The sequence below is a fragment of the Triticum aestivum genome, chromosome 7B (genome assembly GCF_018294505.1).
Source record: "Triticum aestivum cultivar Chinese Spring chromosome 7B, IWGSC CS RefSeq v2.1, whole genome shotgun sequence".
Taxonomy (NCBI): Eukaryota; Viridiplantae; Streptophyta; class Magnoliopsida; order Poales; family Poaceae; genus Triticum; species Triticum aestivum.
In genome coordinates, this window is record NC_057813.1 from 754,815,529 (window position 1) to 754,837,029 (window position 21,501).

Sequence of the window (21,501 nt, forward strand, 5' to 3'; positions counted from 1 at the left end):
AAATTTTAGCAAAAGTAGAATTTCCTGCCTTTTCCCCGTGTTGCAACATGAAAGAAACACAATCAAGAAACTTCGTGCTGCCTTTTCCCCGTACTGAATATATTGATGATTTATTTCGGTATAATACGATGAGTTCACCACACCAAACGGGGGTTGCATCTGCAGAGCAGAGTTTTCAGCCTGCAAACACTGGACGTTTTGTTTCTACTGTGTAGCGAAAGTCTGTCCATGGATAGTTGCAACCATGGTGATTCTTCAAAGCTTTCTTCTTCAGCATCAGGCATAATATGTAGAGGCATTGAACAAAGTCTCGGAAAGGGCAAACGAACAACGGGCACAACGAAGATGGACAACGGTTTCGACGGCTCGCTGACAGGTGGGCCCTGCAGCCACGTCGACTCAAGGCAGATACCATATGTACAGGAAAATAAACGAGTGACTGCATTTTTGCACTTCCCTAAATACAAAGATCACACCGAATGAAGCAGACAAGCCGGTTAACCAAGTTAACAGGTGTTTTATTTTACTCTGTGTATATTGCGATATACAATTATACATGATGAGTGATGAATTAGCAGCAGATGCCACTTCAGAAAAACAGGGGGGGTGATGCAACTACAATGTCATTTTGACGGCTCCGTGATCCCATCAATGTGATCGTCACTATGAGGAGCAAGGATTGAGGTTGCAGAAAACCATGCCTGTCCAACCAAGCCTCCTCTTCCATTTCCCTCCCAACTCAGCTCACATGGATGCCATGGCAGATGGAGCTTGCAGCAGCAGAACGGTCACACAAATAGAGCTACTATTGCGCCGGCACATAGACCAAGACTCAGTCCAGAGCAGCTTTCATCCTGCGGCCGGGCGAGGGCTTGGGCAGGCCGTCGAGCAACGGGCGGGTGAAGGACTCGTGGTTGAAGGTCCACTTGGAGCTCGACCACATGGAGCCCCCGGCGCCGCCGTTCTCCGAGTCCGCAAAGCTCGGCGCGCTCGGCGACCTCCGCACCGCGGACTTGAACCCGTCGAGGAACGAGCCGCCGTTGCTCCTCGCGGCGGAATCCGGGCTGCTTGAGTCCGTGCTCAGACGCATGCTGGAGACCGGCCTCGGCAGGAAACTCTTGATCATCTTGATCGAGTCCGACAGGAGGTCGTCGTTGGTGTCGGCTTCCACTTTCTGCCGCCGCCGTATGGAGCCGTCTTGCTTTTCCTTGGCCGCCCCGTTGCTTCTGCCGGTGCTTTGTGTACTGTCAGGCGGAGAAGAAGAAATTGGGAGTATTTCACTTCCAGTAACTTGGGAGCTTCCCTTGCTGTACAAGGACATTTCCGTACTCAAATCCATGTCATCTCCTCTTTGAGAACTCAGGCCATAGTAGCTCTGCAAGCTGCTCATTGCAAGCGATGACTGCTGCAGTCTAGAGTTAACTGAATCTAGTGAATCCACAATGTCCCTGTTTTGCTGATTGTTCGGAGCCCACGCTCTGTAAGCAAAAAAAGCAGAGAATAGCTTAGTGGGTGTTCTTAAGTTCAACTACAGCATTAGGAATGTCTGGTACGAAAGAACAAAGGCTAATATAATATGTACACCAACTTAAATAGTCAAAATGTGGGCAAAATGTCATGATGCAACAGCAAGTAAGAAACACTGGACCCCAAACAGGGCCAACATTATGAACTGCTAAAATGAGTTGTCTTTGTTCGACAGTAGTTTGACCTTAGAAAATAAGCGTCAACAAGAATTCAGGTTGCAGTTAATATGTGACTGACCAAAAACCAATAACAATAAAACTTATGGACTGTGTGCTACAGCATGGAAGAAAAATAACCAAAAACACAAGGAACAATTAACATGAGGAAATGTTTACCTTTTCAATCGTAGGCTGGAGCCGTTCCGCTTCACAGAGGATGGCATGGGCCTTCCTGTTAGAGGTATGAGCAATGCCTTGTGCGCATACATCTGGCTGTCAGTCATGAGACTATTCGCCCTCTTAATGTCCGAGATCTACACGACAAAACAAAGTGATCTTAACATGGTAACCAAAGTCGGTACAGCTGTACTTTAAGAGGCAGACATAATGACAACTCGAACCAAATATACTACAGGGACTAATAGGACTTCCGAATCGATCTGCAATGCAAATGCATAAAAGCATTTCATCCTGTCACTCCTCCCAGGAACCCCCCGCGAAAGGATGACGCGTGATGTCGAAACTCGGTGTTTTTTGCTTGCATCATGCCCATAGCAGGATTACATCGCCCATGACTATGAAGCGCACAGCTCACGGATTACTCTGAAGCGGCACAAGATTAAAGGCTGTGCAAGCACTGGCGCACTATGACAGCCACATACCAGAGAAAACATGGGCAAGATTCGGACGGATCTTGCCACGGATCAATGCAATGCAAATACAGAAATGTTTCAGCACGACACCCTAAACTCATCAGAGTTTCGCATCATATTGCAGGATTACATGACGCATAGCCATGAACAGCGTAGTTCACAGGGCACTTGGAAGTGGTGCAAGACAAGTGCTGTCTTCTGTTGTGCACAATTACAGCCACACTGGCCTCAGGACACAAAACTGCATATCCTAATTTTCCCATCTATAATAATTCCTTGATAATAGCATCGTTCCTGCCCATTCAGCAAGAGCATGGCGCGCACAGATCACCACCGTTTTCTACATGCAGCTCGTCACCAACTATGCCAAACCAAAGTATATCAGGGATGGGAGAGAGGGAGAGGTTACCTGGACGCCGTACTTGATGGCGATGCCGGCGAGCGTGTCCATCCGGGACACCTCGTGCTGGAGGAAGTCCTCCTGGCCGCCGTCCACGGGCGAGCAGCAGGACGCGGGCGGCGGCGGCGGCGTCCGGTCCGGCGACAGCAGCAGCGCGCTGCCCAAGCCCAGCCCTCCTCCGCGGGGCCCTCCGTAGAACTCGTCGGACAGCGGGTGCGAGATCCCCATGCCGACCGCGCAACCAACCAAGCAAGCAAGCAGGAAAAGAAACTCCCCTCCTCGTCGGCGGCCCCAAATCAAATCGCGCAGGGGAGAGGCAGATCCCTTCCGGCGGCCGCGAGGGGTTGGGGCCTGGGAGGGAAATGCGGAGGGGGGAGAAGGTTGGGAGGGTGGGTAGCTGGGGTTGGAGGGTGGGTGGCCTTTGCTTGTCGACGAGGGAGGGGGGAGGAAGAAGAGGAGCCAAGCAAAAGCAAAGCCTCCTCTCCCCTGCTCCTTAATCAATCGTCGGCGCAAAGATTTGATTTTTATTTCACTATAAGCTCCGGCTGGTTCCGTTTCTGTTACGCGGTTCGCGGAGGAGCTGGGGGTGCACGTGGCCGTCGTGTTCCACGGTCCACTTCGTCCCTCGCCGACCGCCGCAGCTTCCTCCTCCTCACACGCTCCCACATAAATAAAAAAGGGAACGTCTAGTGGGCGGCCGGCTGCCCACTAACGCGATGGAGCGGCCAGCCATAAAAGGCAATTTCCTGTCCCCCTTGGTCCCAGGAAGGAAAGTTCCTTCCTACCCGACTGCCCACGCTCCCAACAAACAGAAAATCTCCCCCATCGCTGTCACGTGATAACCACATCCCCACGCCTCCCAAGCACAGCTCGCCCACACTTCCTTCCCCCACGGGTCGCCCTTTTGATTCTTCAAGAAAGAAGTGTATCCCAGGCCTAGATCCAAACCCTACAGAGCTGCCATGGCAGAGCAAAACTAGGTGAAGAAATTGGCCAGAAAAGCTTCAATTCTAAGAAGAGGGAGTACAAAGCCATAGCAGGTAGCAGCATCAGGTAACTTCCCTCTAGCCTCGAGATCATCCTTCTTCACTTTCCCCTTCCCTTTCCCTCTGGATCTGCCACAAATCTTCTCCGGTCTTCTCCATAGTTAAAGGAAGAAGGAACATGAAGCAGCAAATAGAGTTGAATATGATCTCTGCACAATAGAACACTTTCCTGTGCAACTAAACATGAATCCAAGCCAATTTTTGCCTGGATACGTGCAAATAAACCTACCATTATGCAAAAATAGACAGGGTGAAGTGCCTGTGCAAAAAACCATCTATTTGTGCAACTAAACATGAATCTAAGCCAACTTTTGCCTGGATGTGTGCATATAAAAAAAGGAGTAGTTGCATATGCAAAAATAGACAGAATGTAGTGCCTGTGCAAAAAAACCCATCTATTTGTGTAACTAAACATGAATGTAAGCCAACTTTTGCCTGAATATGTGCAAATAAACACAATGTGTAGTTGCAGATAGAACAATAAAACTGCATGTAGTGTCTGTGCAAAAGAAATGATATTTGTGCAACCACACATGGATCCATGCCAACTTTTGCTGCAATCTGTGCAACAAAAACAAAGCAGACTAATAAAGCACAAAACATAGTAACATCAAGCGTACATAGTCTTGTCACATAGAAAATGCAGTAGGGAAAATATGTTCAATATACTAAAGAAAAAACAGAAAAAGATGAAAACTATTTTCTGCCATCTGAATCTTCTTTCTTCGTCCAAATAGCAGTGTATAAGAATTGTAGCATTGAATTATGTGCAGAATCTACGTCAGGTCCTTGACAAATAAACCTGCACATCATTAGAACAACAAATTTGTGAGAAAAACACTGAACAAATCTCCTGTTTTGTATTTGTGCAACCTATTTACTGCAAACTGTGCAACATACATAACCACTCTGTGCAAAAGAAGTGCCAGAAAATATTATAAACGGATTGTGAAAATTAGTAAGTTAAAAGAAGCAAAAAAAAGGTGTGTCAAATACATTGTGAAACTAGTGTGCAACTACTTAGGGTTCTGCATTGCAAAACATCTTGTTTGTAACACATTTTGAGAATACAGAAAAAATAACTTGTGACTATCCTCTTTGTTCTCTAGAAAAGGTAGAGGTGATTAATTATCATTACATACAAATATTTGTTCTCTGGAAAACTAGATTAAAAAGTTGAGTATGGCAATTTGATATCCTGTTTGTTCTGCAACTAGAAATGCTGGTGATGAAAACTAATGAGATATTCTGGTGCGACTAGAAATGCTGATGATGCCAACTAATCAGATATTCTTGTGCGACTAGAAATGCTGATGATGCCAACTAATGAGATATTCTTGTGCAACTAGAGAGGTTGAAGATGTCAACTACTACTTGGATAATGTTGTCCAACTAAAATTGCAGAGGGTGCCAACTAAATAGATACTCTTCTGCAACTAGAAAGCCTGAGGGTGCCAAGTCATTAGATACTATTGGGCAATCCTCAAAAAATTTAAGATGGGATTAATCTGAATTCTTGTGCAACTAGAGAGGCTGAAAATGTCAACTACTTGGATAATGTTGTCCAATGGAAATTGCAGAGGGTGCCAACTAAATAGATACTCTTCTGCAACTAGAAAACATGAGGGTGCCAAGTCGTTAGATACTGTTGGGCAATCCTCAATTTTTTTTAGATGGGACTAATCTGAGTTCTTGTGCAACTAGAGAAGCTGAGGATGTCAACTAGTTGTATATTGTTGTGCAACTACAATTACCGAGGTTGCCAACTAATTAGATACTATTCTGCAACTAGAAAGCCTGAGGATGCCATGTCGTTACATACTCTTGGGCAATCCTCAATTTTTTAAGATGGGACTAATCTGAGTTCTTGTGCAACTAGAGAAGCTGAGGATGTCAACTAGTTGTATATTGTTGTGCAACTAGAATTACTGAGGTTGCCAACTAATTAGATACTATTCTGCAACTAGAAAGCCTGAGGATGCCAAGTCGTTACATACTCTTGGGACAATTCTAAAAAACTTGAAGATGGCAACGTTGAGCAACTGAGAAAGTTGAGCATGCCAATGCTTATTTAGTCCTTCTGCAACTATGTATGAAAATTAATACACTTGGCTGACCGTATGTGGAGTAAAAAATCACCGAGAAAAAAGGGATTGGAGGAGGTAGTGGAGGTGCTACTCCGACTCCACGACCAAGGACTCCCTTGGCGACCTACTAACCCAGCCACAATGGATCTTGTAGTCAGACCTTGACCACCTCTGCAGGCGTGTTGTAGACACCTGCTCACCAACTACCCCTACCAATAGGATGTGCGACTTCGGCGACTGGTTGTCGATGTGCAACTATGAAAGCATGGTTGTGCGATTTTGCGTGGCTTCCTAACGACCACAGCGGTCCAGCTCCATCACTGAGAAAAAAAGGGATTGGAGGAGGTAGTGGAGGTGCTACTCCGACTCCACGACCAAGGACTCACCTGGCGACCTACTAACCCTGCCACAATCGATCTGGCAGTCAGACCTTGACCGCCGCTGTAGGCGTGCTGTCGACACCCGCTCACCAACTACCCCTACCAGTAGGATGTGCAGCTTCGGCGGCTGCCCTGACCAATTGTCTGGTTGTCGATGTGCAACTACGAAAGCATGGTTGTGCGACTTTGCGTGGCTTCCTAACGACCATAGCGGTCCAGCTCCATCACCGGAAAAAAGGAATTGGAGGAGGTAGTGGAGGTGCTACTCCGACTCCACAACCAAGGACTCCCCTGGTGACCTACTAACCCAGCCACAATGGATCTAGCAGTCAGACCTTGACCACCACTGTAGGCGTGTTGTGGACACCTGCTCACAAACTACCCCTACGAGTAGGATGTGCAACTTCGGCGGCTGCCCTGACCAACTACTTGGCAGTCAATGTGCTACTATGTATGCTTAGGTGTGCAACTATGTACTGCTTTCTGTGAAGCTTGTAATTCCTCTCTGTGCAACTATATATAACAAGTGTGCAAACTATTCTAACTTGCATATCTTTCGATTAGAAAAGAGAGGAAACGGACAAAATTGAGCTCTACTGAGTAGCAGTTCCAACGAGCGGTATCGTAATGATAAATGCAGTCTAAGCAATAAATAGATGGATCAAGTTGCATCGACTACAGATCCATGGAGTTTTGAAAAGTAGGATCCTAAATTCATACCATTAGTGACAAAAAAATCTTTAGAACTTCAATTATTTTCATTGATTCAACTAGATGTAATGAGCACCAACCAAAACCAAGAGGAACTAGTAACTATACCAAGTAGTCTTCAGTAATTCTTACTTACAAGAACTAGAAATTCCTTTGATTCAACCCAACCAAACACATCTCATAATTCAACAAGCGCAGGAAGCCATTGGTACTCAAGGGACCAACTAATCAGGGAAACCCCTGATCCCATCAAAGTCAATTAGCCTCAGCGTTGAAGTCATACCTGGCAGCAAACCTCCATTGAGGATGGATCTGGATGCAGCAGCGCATACGCACAACTCGAATGAGAACATAGCAGCGACCACACACGCGCACAGGCTTCCTTCTCACTGAAATTTCTTCAGTTCCTCGAACATCAGAGGAAAAACAAAACTCAGGGCCGCATCCCACTTCAAATTACATAGCTCCATGGATGGGCTCAATTTTTTTCTCACTAAATTCCATAGAAGGCAGACACGTACCATGAAAGGATGTAGAAGTACGGAGCACCGGCTGTACGGGTGAGCTTGTAGATTGAGTGCTTGCTGAAATTCATGGATAGGGGAGGCACCTTCTTCGCTCTCGCACGGACTAATTAGCAAGGAGGCGAGGGAAGGGCCGTTCTCGGAGGACCGACGGCTAGATGCAGAAGAAAAGGCGAGGTGGCGGACGGGAGACGGCGGCGTGGAGGCGTGGCAGGCGAGATGCCGCAACTGTGGTGGGCCGCGTCGGCCGAGGCGAGGTGGATCGGCAGCGGCGGCCGGCACAAGTTGGGGCGGACCGGCGGAGGCGGCGACAAATGCGAGGGAGGTGGGGAGGCGAGTGGATAGCGATGGGTGCGGACCTCAGTCAGTCGTGTGAGCGTCCCGACCATCTGGCACCTGGCCCACGCGCACGACAATTCGAGCGAGATCGGACGGCCACAAGTCGGCCGCCCGGTTCGTTTAGTTAGTGCGCGGCCACTTTTTAGATTTTAGGAATAAAAAAATTAATAAATAAAGAGCCTTTTTTTCGTTGAGAAATAAACAGTAAGAATGGGTAGGTCAACGAGAGGGAGCACCGACGCAGCCGGCAGAAATGAACAAGTGGTTGATTAAACTCTCGCACAGTTAATTAATTAGTGCTTAAGAAGAAGAAGAAGAAGAAGAAGAAGAAGAAGAAGAAGAAGAAGAAGATGCTTACGGTGAAGATGTCCCAACACTTTGTAAACACCAAGCAAAACTGCCGGCTTGCAGAGTTGTGTACACGCACTAATCAGTTTTGGTACTATATACGTATAAAATAAAAACCAGAACAATTTTTGACTGTTTGATCTGGTGACTGGGTGCAAACTGTAACCAAGCCTGTGTAGATAGATCCTCAAATAGAGGGAACCATGAAAGGAGCATGTTAATTTCTTCTTCTTCTTCCTCTTCTTCTTAAAAAAACAAAAAATAGCATATGCCCCATTCATATTTCTTTGGATTTCTTAAAAAAAAATAGAAAATCAGAATACACCATCTGAAGACATCTATCTGCCCACCTTTTTTGTTTTTGGTCAGATCAGATGGTCTGCTGGGGCTAGATTGTGCCAAACTGTGCCCAACCACAAAGACAAAGCCACCACATCTCTCTCTCTGACCAAGTGCATCCTCCTCTACTAAACTACTACAAAGGCACCAGCACCACACAGGAGAGCTAGTTGCATTGACCAAGTAGACTTATTTTTTCATGAGTGCTTGTGCTTCCCTGGACTGGACTGGCTGGCCAGTCAAACCTGGCTTACCAGCCAGCCAGTTGTTGCACACATGGGCATCCATCTCACCTACAGTAGTAGTTAACTCAACAACAGGAGACAACAGCAAAAAGAAACAAACATATAGTGGTAGCACTAGTAGTACATATGAGAAGCTCCTTCCTTGGAATCTTCATGCCTTCATACAAAAGCTAACCCTACCTTACCTTACCTGGCAACATCATGTTTGTTGGGGAGATGGAAAATCAATCTGTCAGCCCTTAATAATGTTTAATTATCACACAGCTCTGTTAAACATGCAGTGCTGCTGTACTATGTTAGTGTTAGGTACACAGAGAGTACCATTCTTCTTAAACTGAACCTCTTTTTCCCTTGCAAAACTAAGTAAAACATTTATAGCAAGCAAAAAAAGTACTCCGACTACTACTCTAGTGATCTAAATGCTCTTATAATTCTTTACAGACGGAGTACGCGTCTAGACTGCCAGAGTACTTCCCTCACTGTTCGCCTAAGAATCTGCACCGTTTTCAGAGCCAGAGGTTGGTGATTCCCATCAAGGTGGGCTCACCACAATGCTTTTGTGGTGCTTAACTCAAGATTAGCGGCTTGTTTCCCCCATTCTCCTCCTTTTCTGTCTTACCTCATGGCAAACAACTTATGGTGCTTAAATAACATTTTAATGCCGCCTATGTTCTCATTTGGAGGGAACCTAAGCAGTTTCAGGGGAGTTCAGATAAGCCACCATGAAGTTCTTAACCCAAAATACCTACCTCCAGTTCACACGATTTGTGTTAGTTTACACTTAGGTACCACTCAACTTCATCGTTGCTCATGTACGTACATAACTGACAGTGATGTGCTCTTTTCTCAGTTAGGTGCAAATGCAGCCAGAGATACACCATTGTCAAACTTATGCTGTACTAACAGATCTACCAATCTTCACTAGATTCTTCCCAGTTAGTAACTGGTTATATATATAGTTTGGACTATGAAAAGGTCCAATCAAAGAGGTCGAGAGCACGTGCCATCATTAAACCTCATGACTCTTTTGACTTTTTTTGTGGGCTATATATATTTGAATTCAGAGTTCTGACTTGGCATCATGCAGTCTGCCACACAGAAGCACCACTTGATTATTAATTTATCCCTCAATTCCAAGCACTGTGAAATAAACATCTTCCTTTTAAGGACCTATGACAACATAGAAGAAAAAATAACTAAAAACTCCTGTGGTAATCTATCCTAAAATTCAAATCCTATTTGGTCAGATATTTTTTCTGGTGGAAAAAAAATAACGTATGAGAAGAGAGTTAGACCTAGCTTGCTGTTTTCCAAAGAATCTGTGTCATTTTCAAAGGCAGAGGTTAGTGCTTTACATCAAGATGGGCACACCACAGAAAATCAACTACTTTTTGGTGCTTAAGTTAAGATTAGCGGCATGTTTCCATTATTCTCCTTACTTTCTGCCTTACCTGACAGCAAATAAATCACGGATGCTTACATTACATTTTTAATGCTGCTTATGTTATCATTTGGGAGAACCTAAGCACAATTTCAGGGGAGTTCAGACAAGCCACCATGCAGTTTTTACCCAAAATACCCACCACCAGCTAACAAATATTTGTGTTGGTTTACACTTCTAGCTTTAGTGCCCTATGACTTTTATCTTAACTTATGTGCAGAACTGACAATGATGTGTTTTTGTTCAGTTAGGTGCAAATGCAGTCACAGATACACCATTGTCAAACTTATGCTGTACTAACAGATCTACCAAACCACTGCATCACTGAGTCCTGACTAATCATCGGTAAATAAGAGCCGGTTATATATATAGTTTGTGACTACGAAGAGATCCAATCAAAGAGATCAAGAGCATGCACCATCATTAAACCTTATGTCTCTTTGACTTGTTTTTCTGACATATATTATTAGGAATTCAGAGTTCTGACTTAGGCATCATGCAGGCCCACAGAGAACGACTTCCAAGTTCCCAAGGAACCACCACTGGATTATCAATTTATCACTCCATTCCAAACACTCCAAAAAAAACCTCTTTTTTTATGAATCTATAAATCTGGAATTCCTGTGGTATCTCTCAAAAAAATCAAAATCCTATGGTCGGACAAATTGCTGGCGGGAACAAAAGAAAGTACGAGAAGAGAGTAGAACGACACCTCACTTCCCATGGTCAAACTTATGCTGTACAGTTTTTGTCCAGTTAGGTGCAAATGCAGTCACAGATACACCAATGTCAAACTTATGCTGAACTAACTGATCTACCACATGACTGCATCGTTGCATTTTTCGACTATTCACCGCTCAGCAAGAGCTGGTAATGCATATAGTTTCTGACTACCAAAGGATCTAATCAACGAGGGAGAGAACATGTCATCCTTAAACCTTATGTCCCTTTGACTTGTTTTTCTGCCTTATATTATTTGAGATTCAGGGTTCTGATTTCGCATTACGCAGTCTGCCAAAGAGAACGACTTCCAAGTTTTATCTAAACAACAAATAGAAACACTCCAAAGAAGCACCACTGGATCATCAATTTTATCACTCCATTCCAAGCACTCTGAAGACATCTTTTTTTATATGATGAATCTATGATGAAAACAGAAAAAAAAATGAACTGAAAACTCCTGTGATAATCTCTCAGAAGACAAAATCCTATAGCCGGATAATTTTTCTGGTGGGAACAAAACAGAGTATGAGAAGAGAACAGCACCCTGCTTTGTGGTGCTTAAGCTAAGATTAGCGCCATCTTTCCATTATTCTCCTTGCTTCCTGGCTTATTTCCATCCAGGAAACAAATTATGGTGCTTACATAACATTTTAATGCTGCCTGTGCTCTCATTTGGGGGAACCTAAGCACAATTTCAGGGGAACTCGGATAAATCATCGTGCAGTTCTAGCCCCAAAATTAATACGAATAGCGATGGTTTACACTTTGGTACATCTCCACTATTATCTTCACTTATAATATGTGCAGAACTGACAGTGATGTGGTTTTCTTATCCGGTACTAGGCACGAATGCAGTCAGAGCTACACCATTGTCAAACTTATGCTGTACTGACAGATCTACTACTGATCTTCACTAGATTCTCGCCTAGTTAATTGGTTATATGTATAGTTTGGGACTATGAAAAGATCCAACCACAGAGGTCGAGAGCGCGTCCATCATTAAACCTCATGATTCTTTGACTTTTTGTGAGTTACACTTTTTGAATTCAGGGTTCTGACTTGGAATCATGCAGTCTGCCGCATAGAAGCACCACTAGATCATAAAATTATCTCTCCATTTCAAACACACTGAGAAAAACGTCTACATTTTTTATGAATCTATGATGAAAATAGAAAAAGAAAACTGAAAAAAAATCCAGTGCTTTAGAAGAAGATGCTTAAGGTGAAGATGTCAAACCAGCAAGAATCTACTCTACGACTCCAATACTTTTCAAAAATTAAGCTCCCAGAGTTGTGTACAGGCAGTAATCAGTTGGGTAAAATAAAAACCAAAACAATTTGTGACTATTTTGAGTTGGTGTAAACTGTAGCCAAAGCCAAAGCTGTTTAGATCCTGAAATACAGGAAATAATAAAAAAGAGCATGTAATTTTTTCAAAATAATAAAAAAAACATATACCATATGCCCCATGCCCCATGCATATTTCTTTCGATTTCTGAAAAATTAAATACACCATCTGAAGACATCTGCCCACCTTTTGTTTTGGTAGATGGTTTGGGCCAGATTGTGCCAAACTGTGCCCAACTACAAAGACAAAGGCATCGATCGCATCTTTGACCAAGTGCATCTTACACTGCAAATTGAGCTGCTACTACTGTATACATGAATTAGTTGCATTGACCACAGAGATAGAGATGTTTTTCCTGTACTGGCCAGTCAAACCTAGCTTACTTGTCGGTCGGCCAGTTCATGCATGCATGGGCATCTAACTCACTGGCATCAGATCCAGTTATTAACAAAAACAGCAGGAGAGAACAGTAAGAAAAAACAATCATATAGAAGCACATATGAGAAGATTCATCGAACCTTCATGACTTCACAGAAAAGCTACCTTCACCTGGCACCATCATGTTTGTTGGACAGAAGGAAGAAAATCAACCTGACGTTAATGTTTAACTATCGTGCAGCTCTGTTAGGCATGCAATGCTGCTGTACTACTTAGGTTCTCCTTAAAATGCACCTCTTTTTTTCCTTACAAAAATAACTAAAACATTTATGTCAAGAAAAAAAAGTATGTGAAACAGCAGTACGTCGCTCACTGTTTGCCCAAGAATTTGCATCGTTTTCAAAGGCAGACAGGTTGGTGCTTTCCATCAAAGGTGGGCTGAACACAGAATAGCACAATGCTTTGAGGTGCTTAGGTTAAGATTAGCAGCATGATCCCATTATTCCCCTTCCTTTCTGGCTACTTAATGGCAAACAAATTATTATGCATTTACATTTTAATGCTACTTACGTTCTCACTTCGGGGAGCCTAAGCAATTTCAGGGGAGCTCAGATAAATTACGATGCAATTTCACATAAATCACCATGCAGTTCTAGCCCCAAATATCTCTAATTAAGATGATTAGTGATGGTTTACAGTTTGGTACATCTCAACTTATATATTTACTTATGTGCAGAACTGACAGTGATGTGGGTTTTTCTCAGTTAGGTGCCAATGCAGTCAGAGATACACCATTGTCAAACTTATGCTGTACTAACAGATCTACCAAACCACTGCTCCATTAGATTCTTGCCCAGTCAGCTAGTTATATATATATAGTTTGCGACTGAAAAAGATCCAATCAACGAGGTCGAGAGCATGCGCCATCATTAAACCTCATCAGTATTTGACTTTTTTTGTGAGTTATATACTTTTGAATTCAGATCTCTGACTTGGCATCATGCAGTCTGCCACTCAGAAGCAACACTGGATTATTAATCTATCCCTCCATTCCAGAAACTCTAAAAAAACAACTTCATTTTTATGAATCTATGATGAAAACTGAGGAAAAAAAAACTGAAAACTCCTGTGGTAATAATTATGTCTCCAAAAAGTAAAATCCTATGGCCGGACAGTCTTTCTGGTGGAAACAAGACAAAGTATGAGAAGAGAGTAGAACTAGACCTCGCTTGCTGTTTTCCAAAGAATCTGCATCATTTTCAAAGGCAGAGGTTAGTGCTTTCCATCAAGGTGGGCACACCACGTACAGACTAGCACACTGCTTTGGGGTGCTTAAGTTAAGATTAGAGGCACCTTTCCATTATTCTCCTTCCTTTCTGGCTTACATCACAGAAACAAAGTATGGATGCTTACATTACATTTTCAATGATGCTTATGTTCTCATTTGGGAGAACCTGAACACAATTTCAGGGGAATTCAGACAAGTCACCATGCAGTTTTAGCCCAAAATAGACACCCGCATTCAACATGATTTGTGTTGGTTTACACTTTAACTTTAGTGCCCAACCACTTTTATCTTTACTTCTGCACATAACTAAAAACGGTGTACTTTTTTGCGTTCAGTTAGGTGCAAATGCAGTCACAGATACGCCATTGTCAAACTTATACTGTACTAACAGATCTACCAAACCACTGCATCATTGGATTCTTGCCTAATCGTCGGTCTGCAAGAACCAGTTATGTATATAGTTTGTGATTATGAAAGGTTGTACTCAGAAAGAGGGAGAGCACATGCCATCCTTAAACCTTATATGTCTCTTTGACTTGTTTTACTGACTTATATTTTTTGGAATTCGGAGTTGTTCTGACTTGGCATCATGCAGTCTGCAACGGAGAACGGCTTCCAACTTCCATTTAAACAACAAACAGAAAGAATACAAAGAAGCACCCCTGGATTATCAATTTATCATTCCATTCCAAACACTCCAAAAAAACATCTTTTTTTATGAATCTATGATGAAAACAGAAAAAAAAATATAAACTGAAATTCCTGTTGTAATCTTCTCTAAAAAAAATTAAAAATCCTATTGCCGGATAATTCTGATGGTGGAAACAAAACTAAGTATAAAAAGAGAGTAGAACTGGACCTCACTTCCCCTGCGTCCTTCTAATCCAATCCAAAACGTGACAACACTCTTCATGCCCAAGGAACACCTTGTTCTCTGAACGATAGGTTTTGAGATCCTTGCTTGTGTGCACGCAGCTTTCCCTTTTCATTTCAAGTGATTCAGGCAGCACCATTGCATCAGAGCCGTTGTAAGCGTCACAGATAAACTGAACGATTTCTTCAAAAGGCTGTGACGCGTCAACCCACTGGTAAATCTTTTCGTTGCGGAACCAGGTCATTTGCCTCCTTGAGAAGTTCCTAGACGTTTGCTGAAACTTGGTCAGGAACTCCAAGAACTCCTCTGGGGAGCTACTGCCTCCGTTCTGTCTGCAATGCAACAGGTACTCCATGGTTTGCCTGTAACCAATAGCACGGGTTGCAGAGTTCATATTCGGCTGCAACCCGATATCAAGAAGCCATGAGGCTTCGGAAAGAAGGCCTCCTGTGTCAGCCAGCATTTCCTCACACCTCAAATCAATTGATCTGTAGAGTTCAACCCGTGGGCATGCGAGGAAAAAACATAGGAAATCATACTCCAGTTCCTTCACTTCAGAGATTGCATCATCGCTTGGGGAATCGATTAGCTTGGTGTCTTGCTGCTTCTGGAATGAGCTGTATGGTAAGGTGAAGGCAGATGCAGGGGAACCTGATGACCTGATGATCTCGAGCCTTCTGCTTAACCTGGCCCAGTTATTTGTATCCAAGTCCCGAGCTTCGGGGTCCCCAGCCTTGAGCAGGAGCTCTACCGCTTCTTCCCACCGACCGCTGTCACGAAAGCCAGCGAGCTCAGACCACACGCTTGATATGACGTCGCTGGATGATTGTGGAACATTCGGCTTGCCGTAGATAAACCACCGCAAGTACAGCCCAGTCCCTCCTGCAACGACAGGCACAGAGCCCCTGCCAAGAACATCTTGCGTCGCTGTTCGCGCATCGTGGAAGAACATCCCAGCGGAGTAATCGTCGCACGCGTGCATGATGTCGATCAGGTGGTGCGGCACCATGCTCATCTCCGAGGCGGTCGGCTTGGCGGAGCCGACGTCGAGGCTGCGGTACACCTGCACCGAGTCGGCGCTGATGATCTCTCCCCCGAGCCTCCTGGCCACCTCCAGCGCGAGCCTGCTCTTCCCGGCGCCCGTAGGGCCTGATATCACAATGACCTTGCTCTTCTTCCTTGCTTCGCTTGGTGCCGGCATTGTGGCAGCCATGACGTGCAGTTTCTTTGCGGAGCCGAGAGACGCTGTGAATCGCTGCTGCCGCGAGCACAGGGCAGGCCAGCTTCTCCAGATGCCGCGCTGCGCGGACCCAAACCCGAACCCCGGCCTCATTTCACAGCACATGATAGAGGGAGCACCTGCAGAAAGTGGATTCAGATTGAGATTGATTGACTGGAAAAACCAGAACCTCCGCGGCATTATGACGAGCACCTCGCGTGCAAAAGAAAACCAGCCCGCATCCAATTCAAAATTGCTCACTGCTAGTAATCTACAACAGCGCAAGGGACTCATCGGGACGGAGGAAGGGGCTGCTTACCGAGAAAAGAGGCGATGAATCCGCTGCACTCGAGCGAGCAAAACAGCAGCAGACCTGCGGGGAGGGAACCAACCAATGCGCGAGCGTGGCGGGAGATCAGTCAGTGAAGAGCAGCGGGCGACGGGAGGGCGAACGCCGTTGGGATGGGGAGCTGGAGGGTCGAGCACCGGCCTCGCCGGCCTGCTGCGGCGGCGGCGGCCAAGATGGCGACGACGACAGCCATGGCCAGGAGACGAGGGGGCCGAAGTGGATAGAAAATGGCAGCCAGTGGCGTTTTCTTCTGGGCCTAAATGGATGGGCCGCGGAGGGAGGATGGGGGGGTTTTGGGATATGATGGGCCAACCAGGTGTTTTGTTGTTTTCGTCTGGTGTGGCAAGGCCCAAGCACGTGGTGGATCATGCGCCGTGGTGCATATGCATGATGTCGATGAGGTGGTGCGGCACCATGCTCATGTCCGAAGCAGACGGCTGTTGGCAGAGCCGACATCGAGGCTGCGGTACACCTGCACCTAGTCGGCGCTAATGATCTCTCCCCTGAGCCTCCTGGCCACCTCCAGCGCCAGCCTGCACTTCCCGGCGCCGGTAGGGCCTGATATCACGATGACCTTGCTCTTCTTCCTCCTTGTGTCGCTTTCCAGCGGCACTGCGGCGGCCGCAACGTGCAGCTTCTTTGCGGAGCCAAGAGACGGTGTGAATCACTGCTGCCGCGAGCACAGGGCAGGCCAGCTCCTCCAGATGCCGCGCGCCGTGCAGACCGGAACCCGTACCCCGGCCTCATTTTACAGCACATGATAGAGCGAGCACCTGCAGAATTGGATTCAGGTTGAGACTGCAGACCTAAAAGGAAACGCATGTCCAGAGACTGATTGACTGAAAAACAAAGACAAGGGGTTCATTCTGAGATTGGGTTTCATGGTTTCCTAGACAGCATTCTGTCGATCACCTTGCGTGCATGCAAAAGCCAGCCCATCGAATTCAACAATGGTTCGCTGCTAGTGCCAACACACAGAGAAGATGAAACAGGCACCGGAACGTGGGGCCCCTTATACCGGGAAAGGGAACCAAGGCGCGAGCTTGGCGGGTGATCAGAGAAGATGAAGAGCGGGCGAAGGGAGGGCCAAGGTGGTTGTATTGGAGAGCGGGACAGTCGAGAACCGGTCTCGCCGGCCTGCTGCTACAGCGGCGGTAGCCATCGCCAGGAAGGAAGGAGAAGTTGAATAATGAGATTGGTTCTGTATTGATCTCAGAGTGATTACAACAGGTATATATGGAGGTGTCTAACCGTGTGCCCTATACAAGTGGCACGAAGGCCATGGCGCCGGTTGAGATCCTACTCCCTCCGTTCTGAATTACTTGTCTTAGATTTGTCTAGATACGGAGGTATCTAGACTCATTTTAGATTGTAGGCACGATTACAACAGGTGTACACAAACGAATACATACATCAGTAGTACATGTTTTAACACGAGATCAATACAGGCTGCAGGGCCTGTGATGGGCTCCCTCCGGCCCCTAGGGAGCTGCAACTCCGAGCCGCTGGAGCAGCCGTCGTCTCCCTTTGTGCCTTGGCCGCCGCCATGCCTAGGAGCTCGGACGTGTGGACGTGGACGAAGACGCGTGGATGTGAACGAGGGCGTCCGCAGCCGGCGGCGGCGCGCGGGAGGAGGTAGATGTGTGGCCTGCCTGAGGCCGGCAGCGCGAGAGGGGTTGGTTGGGCGGCAGACCAGGAAGGAACACCCAGGGACGGGGAGACGTAGCGAGAGAAGAAGGTGGGGCGGAGGAGCGACCGGTGTTGAACCCCGGCGATCGACGGCGGCGGGCGGCGGAGGAGCCCCTCGATCTGTTCTTCTGTGTTCGCGGAGTGGGTGAATCTTAAAAGAAAATAGGTGGGATTATTGGAATAACTCCTTGGCTGACATGTGGGCCCCACATGTCAGTTAACGGTCAATCAAATGGTTTGTTTGGGGTGGGTCCGACCTGTCATAAACCGGATCGATTCTAATCACATGGAGATTTGTTTTTTTTTGAAAAGCCGATGTTGATTCTGCTAGTTATCAGTCACAAACAAATTTGTGGTAGCTTATTGGAACCCTAACGCGAAAAGTGGTGGTTTTATGCTATTCACTCATAGAGCTGAGGTTTTCCAACCATGGATGAACGCTGAAGCCCTGTCATCCTGTTGCAGTCATTAAAATGCATCGACCGAAGAGAGGTGAGGCATTTCATGCAGTCCGGCAAACCAAGGAACTGACGAATTGGGACCTTGATGCCTTGGTCAGTGACACATCGATTCACAGACAATGGAAGCCCAAGTTCGGACGGTCATTGGGACCAGTGGAGAGAGACGACAGGAATCGGATTGCAAGCATATTTAACTACCATAGCACCCTCCGCTGAAGAAACACTTTCCACTAGAAGTTAGACAATTTTCTACCAAGTCCCTTATACAATTCGCTCCATGAGTGAGCCGCCAAGTTTCAAGAAATGGACATTTGGAAGGCCAAACTCCCCACTAATAAGGTAAATATAAATATAAAATATTCTTATGGCAGCTCGTCCGTGATAGACTGCCCAGTGCCCACACCGGTGTTGAAGTGCAGATAATTTACCGTTACACAGCATATATGCGCAAAATCACAAGGATTTCGAACTACTTGCATTATGAAAAGAAAGAAAGAAACATGTCTGAAACCTTTTCGTGCTACAGTAATTTCATCACAAACTTTTCCTTATAAGTTGGTGAAGGAATCGCTGAGATGCTTAAGGTCGTCCAGCTGGCCCTGTTCCATCAGTAAGCGTGCATGCTCAATCTGATTGCTCCACGTCATCATTACTATCTGCAGTATTCACGTGGTCAACACTCTGATTAGTCACAGTTCAATATGAGGTCAAGTATATATGACAAGAAGCTTGAAGCAACACAAAGAATTTAGAACAAAATGGTAAAACACAAAGAAACATATTAAACTGAAAGTGATATATATATATATATATATATATATATATATATATATATATATATATAAAGATGCAATACATATGGTACATACTCAAATTTTGGTTTGATATTGGGGAGAGCTTGCCAGTTGACCCTCTTTCTCCACCACCGACGCAACGGTTCACTGTTGATAATACGCACATCCAGATTGGTGAGTTTGCCTATGCTCAAGGGCATAGAATCAAGGGATATGCAACCCTGGATGGTAATATTCTGAAGAGTGGTGAGACTTCCTAGGCAAGTCGGAAGTGCTCTCAAACTGGGGCACTCGATGAAATGAAGCGTTCGAAGGGAAGTGAGTTGTTCAATGCTCTCCGGCAAATGTTCGAACATTTGGCAGTCCTCGATCCGCAGGTCCTGAAGGGAGGTCAGGCCACCCACGTGCTGCAGTGTGTCCATCTTGGAGCAATGATTGAAATGTAGAGTCCGGAGGGAGGATAGGACCCCAGCAATCTCCGGTGAGCAGATGAGATTATCACAATTCTCGATAATTAGGTTATGGAGGCCAGGGAGGTGGTTAAGCAAATACCAGTTACTTGGACTCACAATACAGTGTTGAACCTTCAGTTCACTAACTTGGCTTGCTGCAGAAGAGATACAAGAAGGGACCTCCACACCATGACTTCCTTCTGTGTGCGGCCTGCAAACCATCGCAGCGCTGCAACCATAGATCACCAACTTCTGAGCTCTAGGCGGGAGAAAACTCAGTTTGGGGCAATTCCCAAACTCCAGATAATCAATAACCCGGAACAGGGGCTCCTCCTTGCCTCCACCACCACCACAACTATGGTATATGAATTCTTCCAGGCTAGCCATGTCCTTTATGATAAAACTGGAAAGTTGGCTGAATGCTGCTATGTTGCCACGGCTCAGTTCACCAGCGTCGATTTTTGTGATGCTGTCCATCCCTCCAAGAACCACTGACTGAAGGTGTGGTAAAAGACCAAGCGGTGGTAGCTGGCTGCACTTCGGTATGTCCACCATCGTAATCCCCACAATACTGAATGAGGCTATACTTGTAGATGTTAACCAGGATGGGAAGCATGTGCTGCTATATCTAAATACCTCAAGGTTCTGTAGACCATGTGGTGGCATTAGTTCTTCTAGCAAATCCTTGTCCTCCACAGGTGGTCTAGAGGCGCTGGCCTTTGCAGATGATGCAGAGGCATTGTCCTCCAGACGTCGTCCAGAGCTCATACTCCAACAAAGCTTCAACTTCTGGAGATTATGCCTCTCTGCCAATCGTATACTCCGTGGTTCTTCTTCCACTGACTTCATCCTCTCAAGACAAGTTATCTCCAACTCCTTACAACTTAATCCCATTAATGGACCGTATTTGTTGATGGCAATGGCATTGTCTGGGACCTCAAAGTGGTAACTTTCCAGATGACTGAAAATTACAGACTTGAGAGGCTGCATTTTTTCCATCCATCCTGCTAGTTTCTTGAATCTGATGCAGCCTGAGATGTCTAGTGTATGTAACCTATCGGGGACATGTAGACTTTCAGGAAGACCAACAAGAAGTATGTTCCGAGATAAATCCAGATACTCCAGTCTAGAGAAACCACTGATAAATCCCATGTATTCAAGATTATCCTCTTTTGACTGGTTGCAAAATATAGGATTCAGGAACATGGATAGGTTTAGGTGTTTGAGTTTTGTGAACTGGCCCAGAACTTCTTTCAATTCTTTGAGATATTGGTAGTCAGTACCATAACTGCAAGGTTGTGACAGATTCAAATACTGGAGGTTGGTAAGCCCACCAAGAGCTGTCTGGATCCCTTCAAAACAAGACCAGAATGATAAATCCAAATGTTCCAACTTTCCTAGCTTGGCAAATGATTCTGGCAGCTTTGATAGTCCGTGGCAGCGTGATAGATCAATATACAACAATTTTTGAAGATCTCCAAAAGATCCCGGAAGAGTTGCTAGTCCAGAGCAACCTGATAAGTTAATATGCGACAAACTTATCAGCTTCCCAAATGATTCTGGCAGCTGTTGTAGTCCAGAACAGCCTGACATGTTGATGTGTGCCAAACTATTGAGGTCGCCGAATGTACCCGGCAGATTCACTAGTCCATTGCAGCCTGACAGGTTGATATGCACCAAATTAGTCAGCTTCCCAAAAGAACCCGGCAGTTTTAACAGTTTACGGCA

The 21,501-nt window shown here is 45.5% G+C and overlaps 2 protein-coding genes across 2 annotated transcripts; both read right to left on the reverse strand.

The window, feature by feature from the left end:
- Nucleotides 1-497: 497 nt before the first annotated feature.
- LOC123161589 (uncharacterized) lies at nucleotides 498-3,261 on the reverse strand. The gene is made up of 3 exons (XM_044579392.1): nucleotides 2,748-3,261; nucleotides 1,863-1,999; nucleotides 498-1,478 (listed from the first exon to the last, which is right to left on the reverse strand). Exons 1-3 carry the CDS (start codon nucleotides 2,964-2,966, stop codon nucleotides 833-835), a joined length of 1,002 nt encoding a protein of 333 aa, XP_044435327.1. The 5' UTR covers nucleotides 2,967-3,261; the 3' UTR covers nucleotides 498-832.
- An 11,318-nt stretch (nucleotides 3,262-14,579) lies between these two features.
- On the reverse strand, nucleotides 14,580-16,606 carry LOC123162461 (tRNA dimethylallyltransferase 9). The gene is made up of 2 exons (XM_044580241.1): nucleotides 16,348-16,606; nucleotides 14,580-16,168 (listed from the first exon to the last, which is right to left on the reverse strand). The coding sequence occupies exon 2, from the start codon at nucleotides 16,152-16,154 to the stop codon at nucleotides 14,796-14,798; it is 1,359 nt and encodes a 452-aa protein (XP_044436176.1). The 5' UTR covers nucleotides 16,155-16,168; nucleotides 16,348-16,606; the 3' UTR covers nucleotides 14,580-14,795.
- Nucleotides 16,607-21,501: the final 4,895 nt, after the last annotated feature.

What these genes read in the sequence shown, in the direction of transcription:
- LOC123162461 (XM_044580241.1), bottom strand. Translation starts at nt 16,154, where the DNA reads ATGTGCTGTGAAATGAGGCCGGGGTTCGGGTTTGGGTCCGCGCAGCGC.
- LOC123161589 (XM_044579392.1), bottom strand. Translation starts at nt 2,966, where the DNA reads ATGGGGATCTCGCACCCGCTGTCCGACGAGTTCTACGGAGGGCCCCGC. An exon ending in CCATCAAGTACGGCGTCCAG is followed by an intron (nt 2,000 to 2,747) that starts GTAACCTCTCCC and finishes TTTGTCGTGTAG; the next exon opens with ATCTCGGACATTAAGAGGGC. An exon ending in TCCAGCCTACGATTGAAAAG is followed by an intron (nt 1,479 to 1,862) that starts GTAAACATTTCC and finishes TTTTGCTTACAG; the next exon opens with AGCGTGGGCTCCGAACAATC.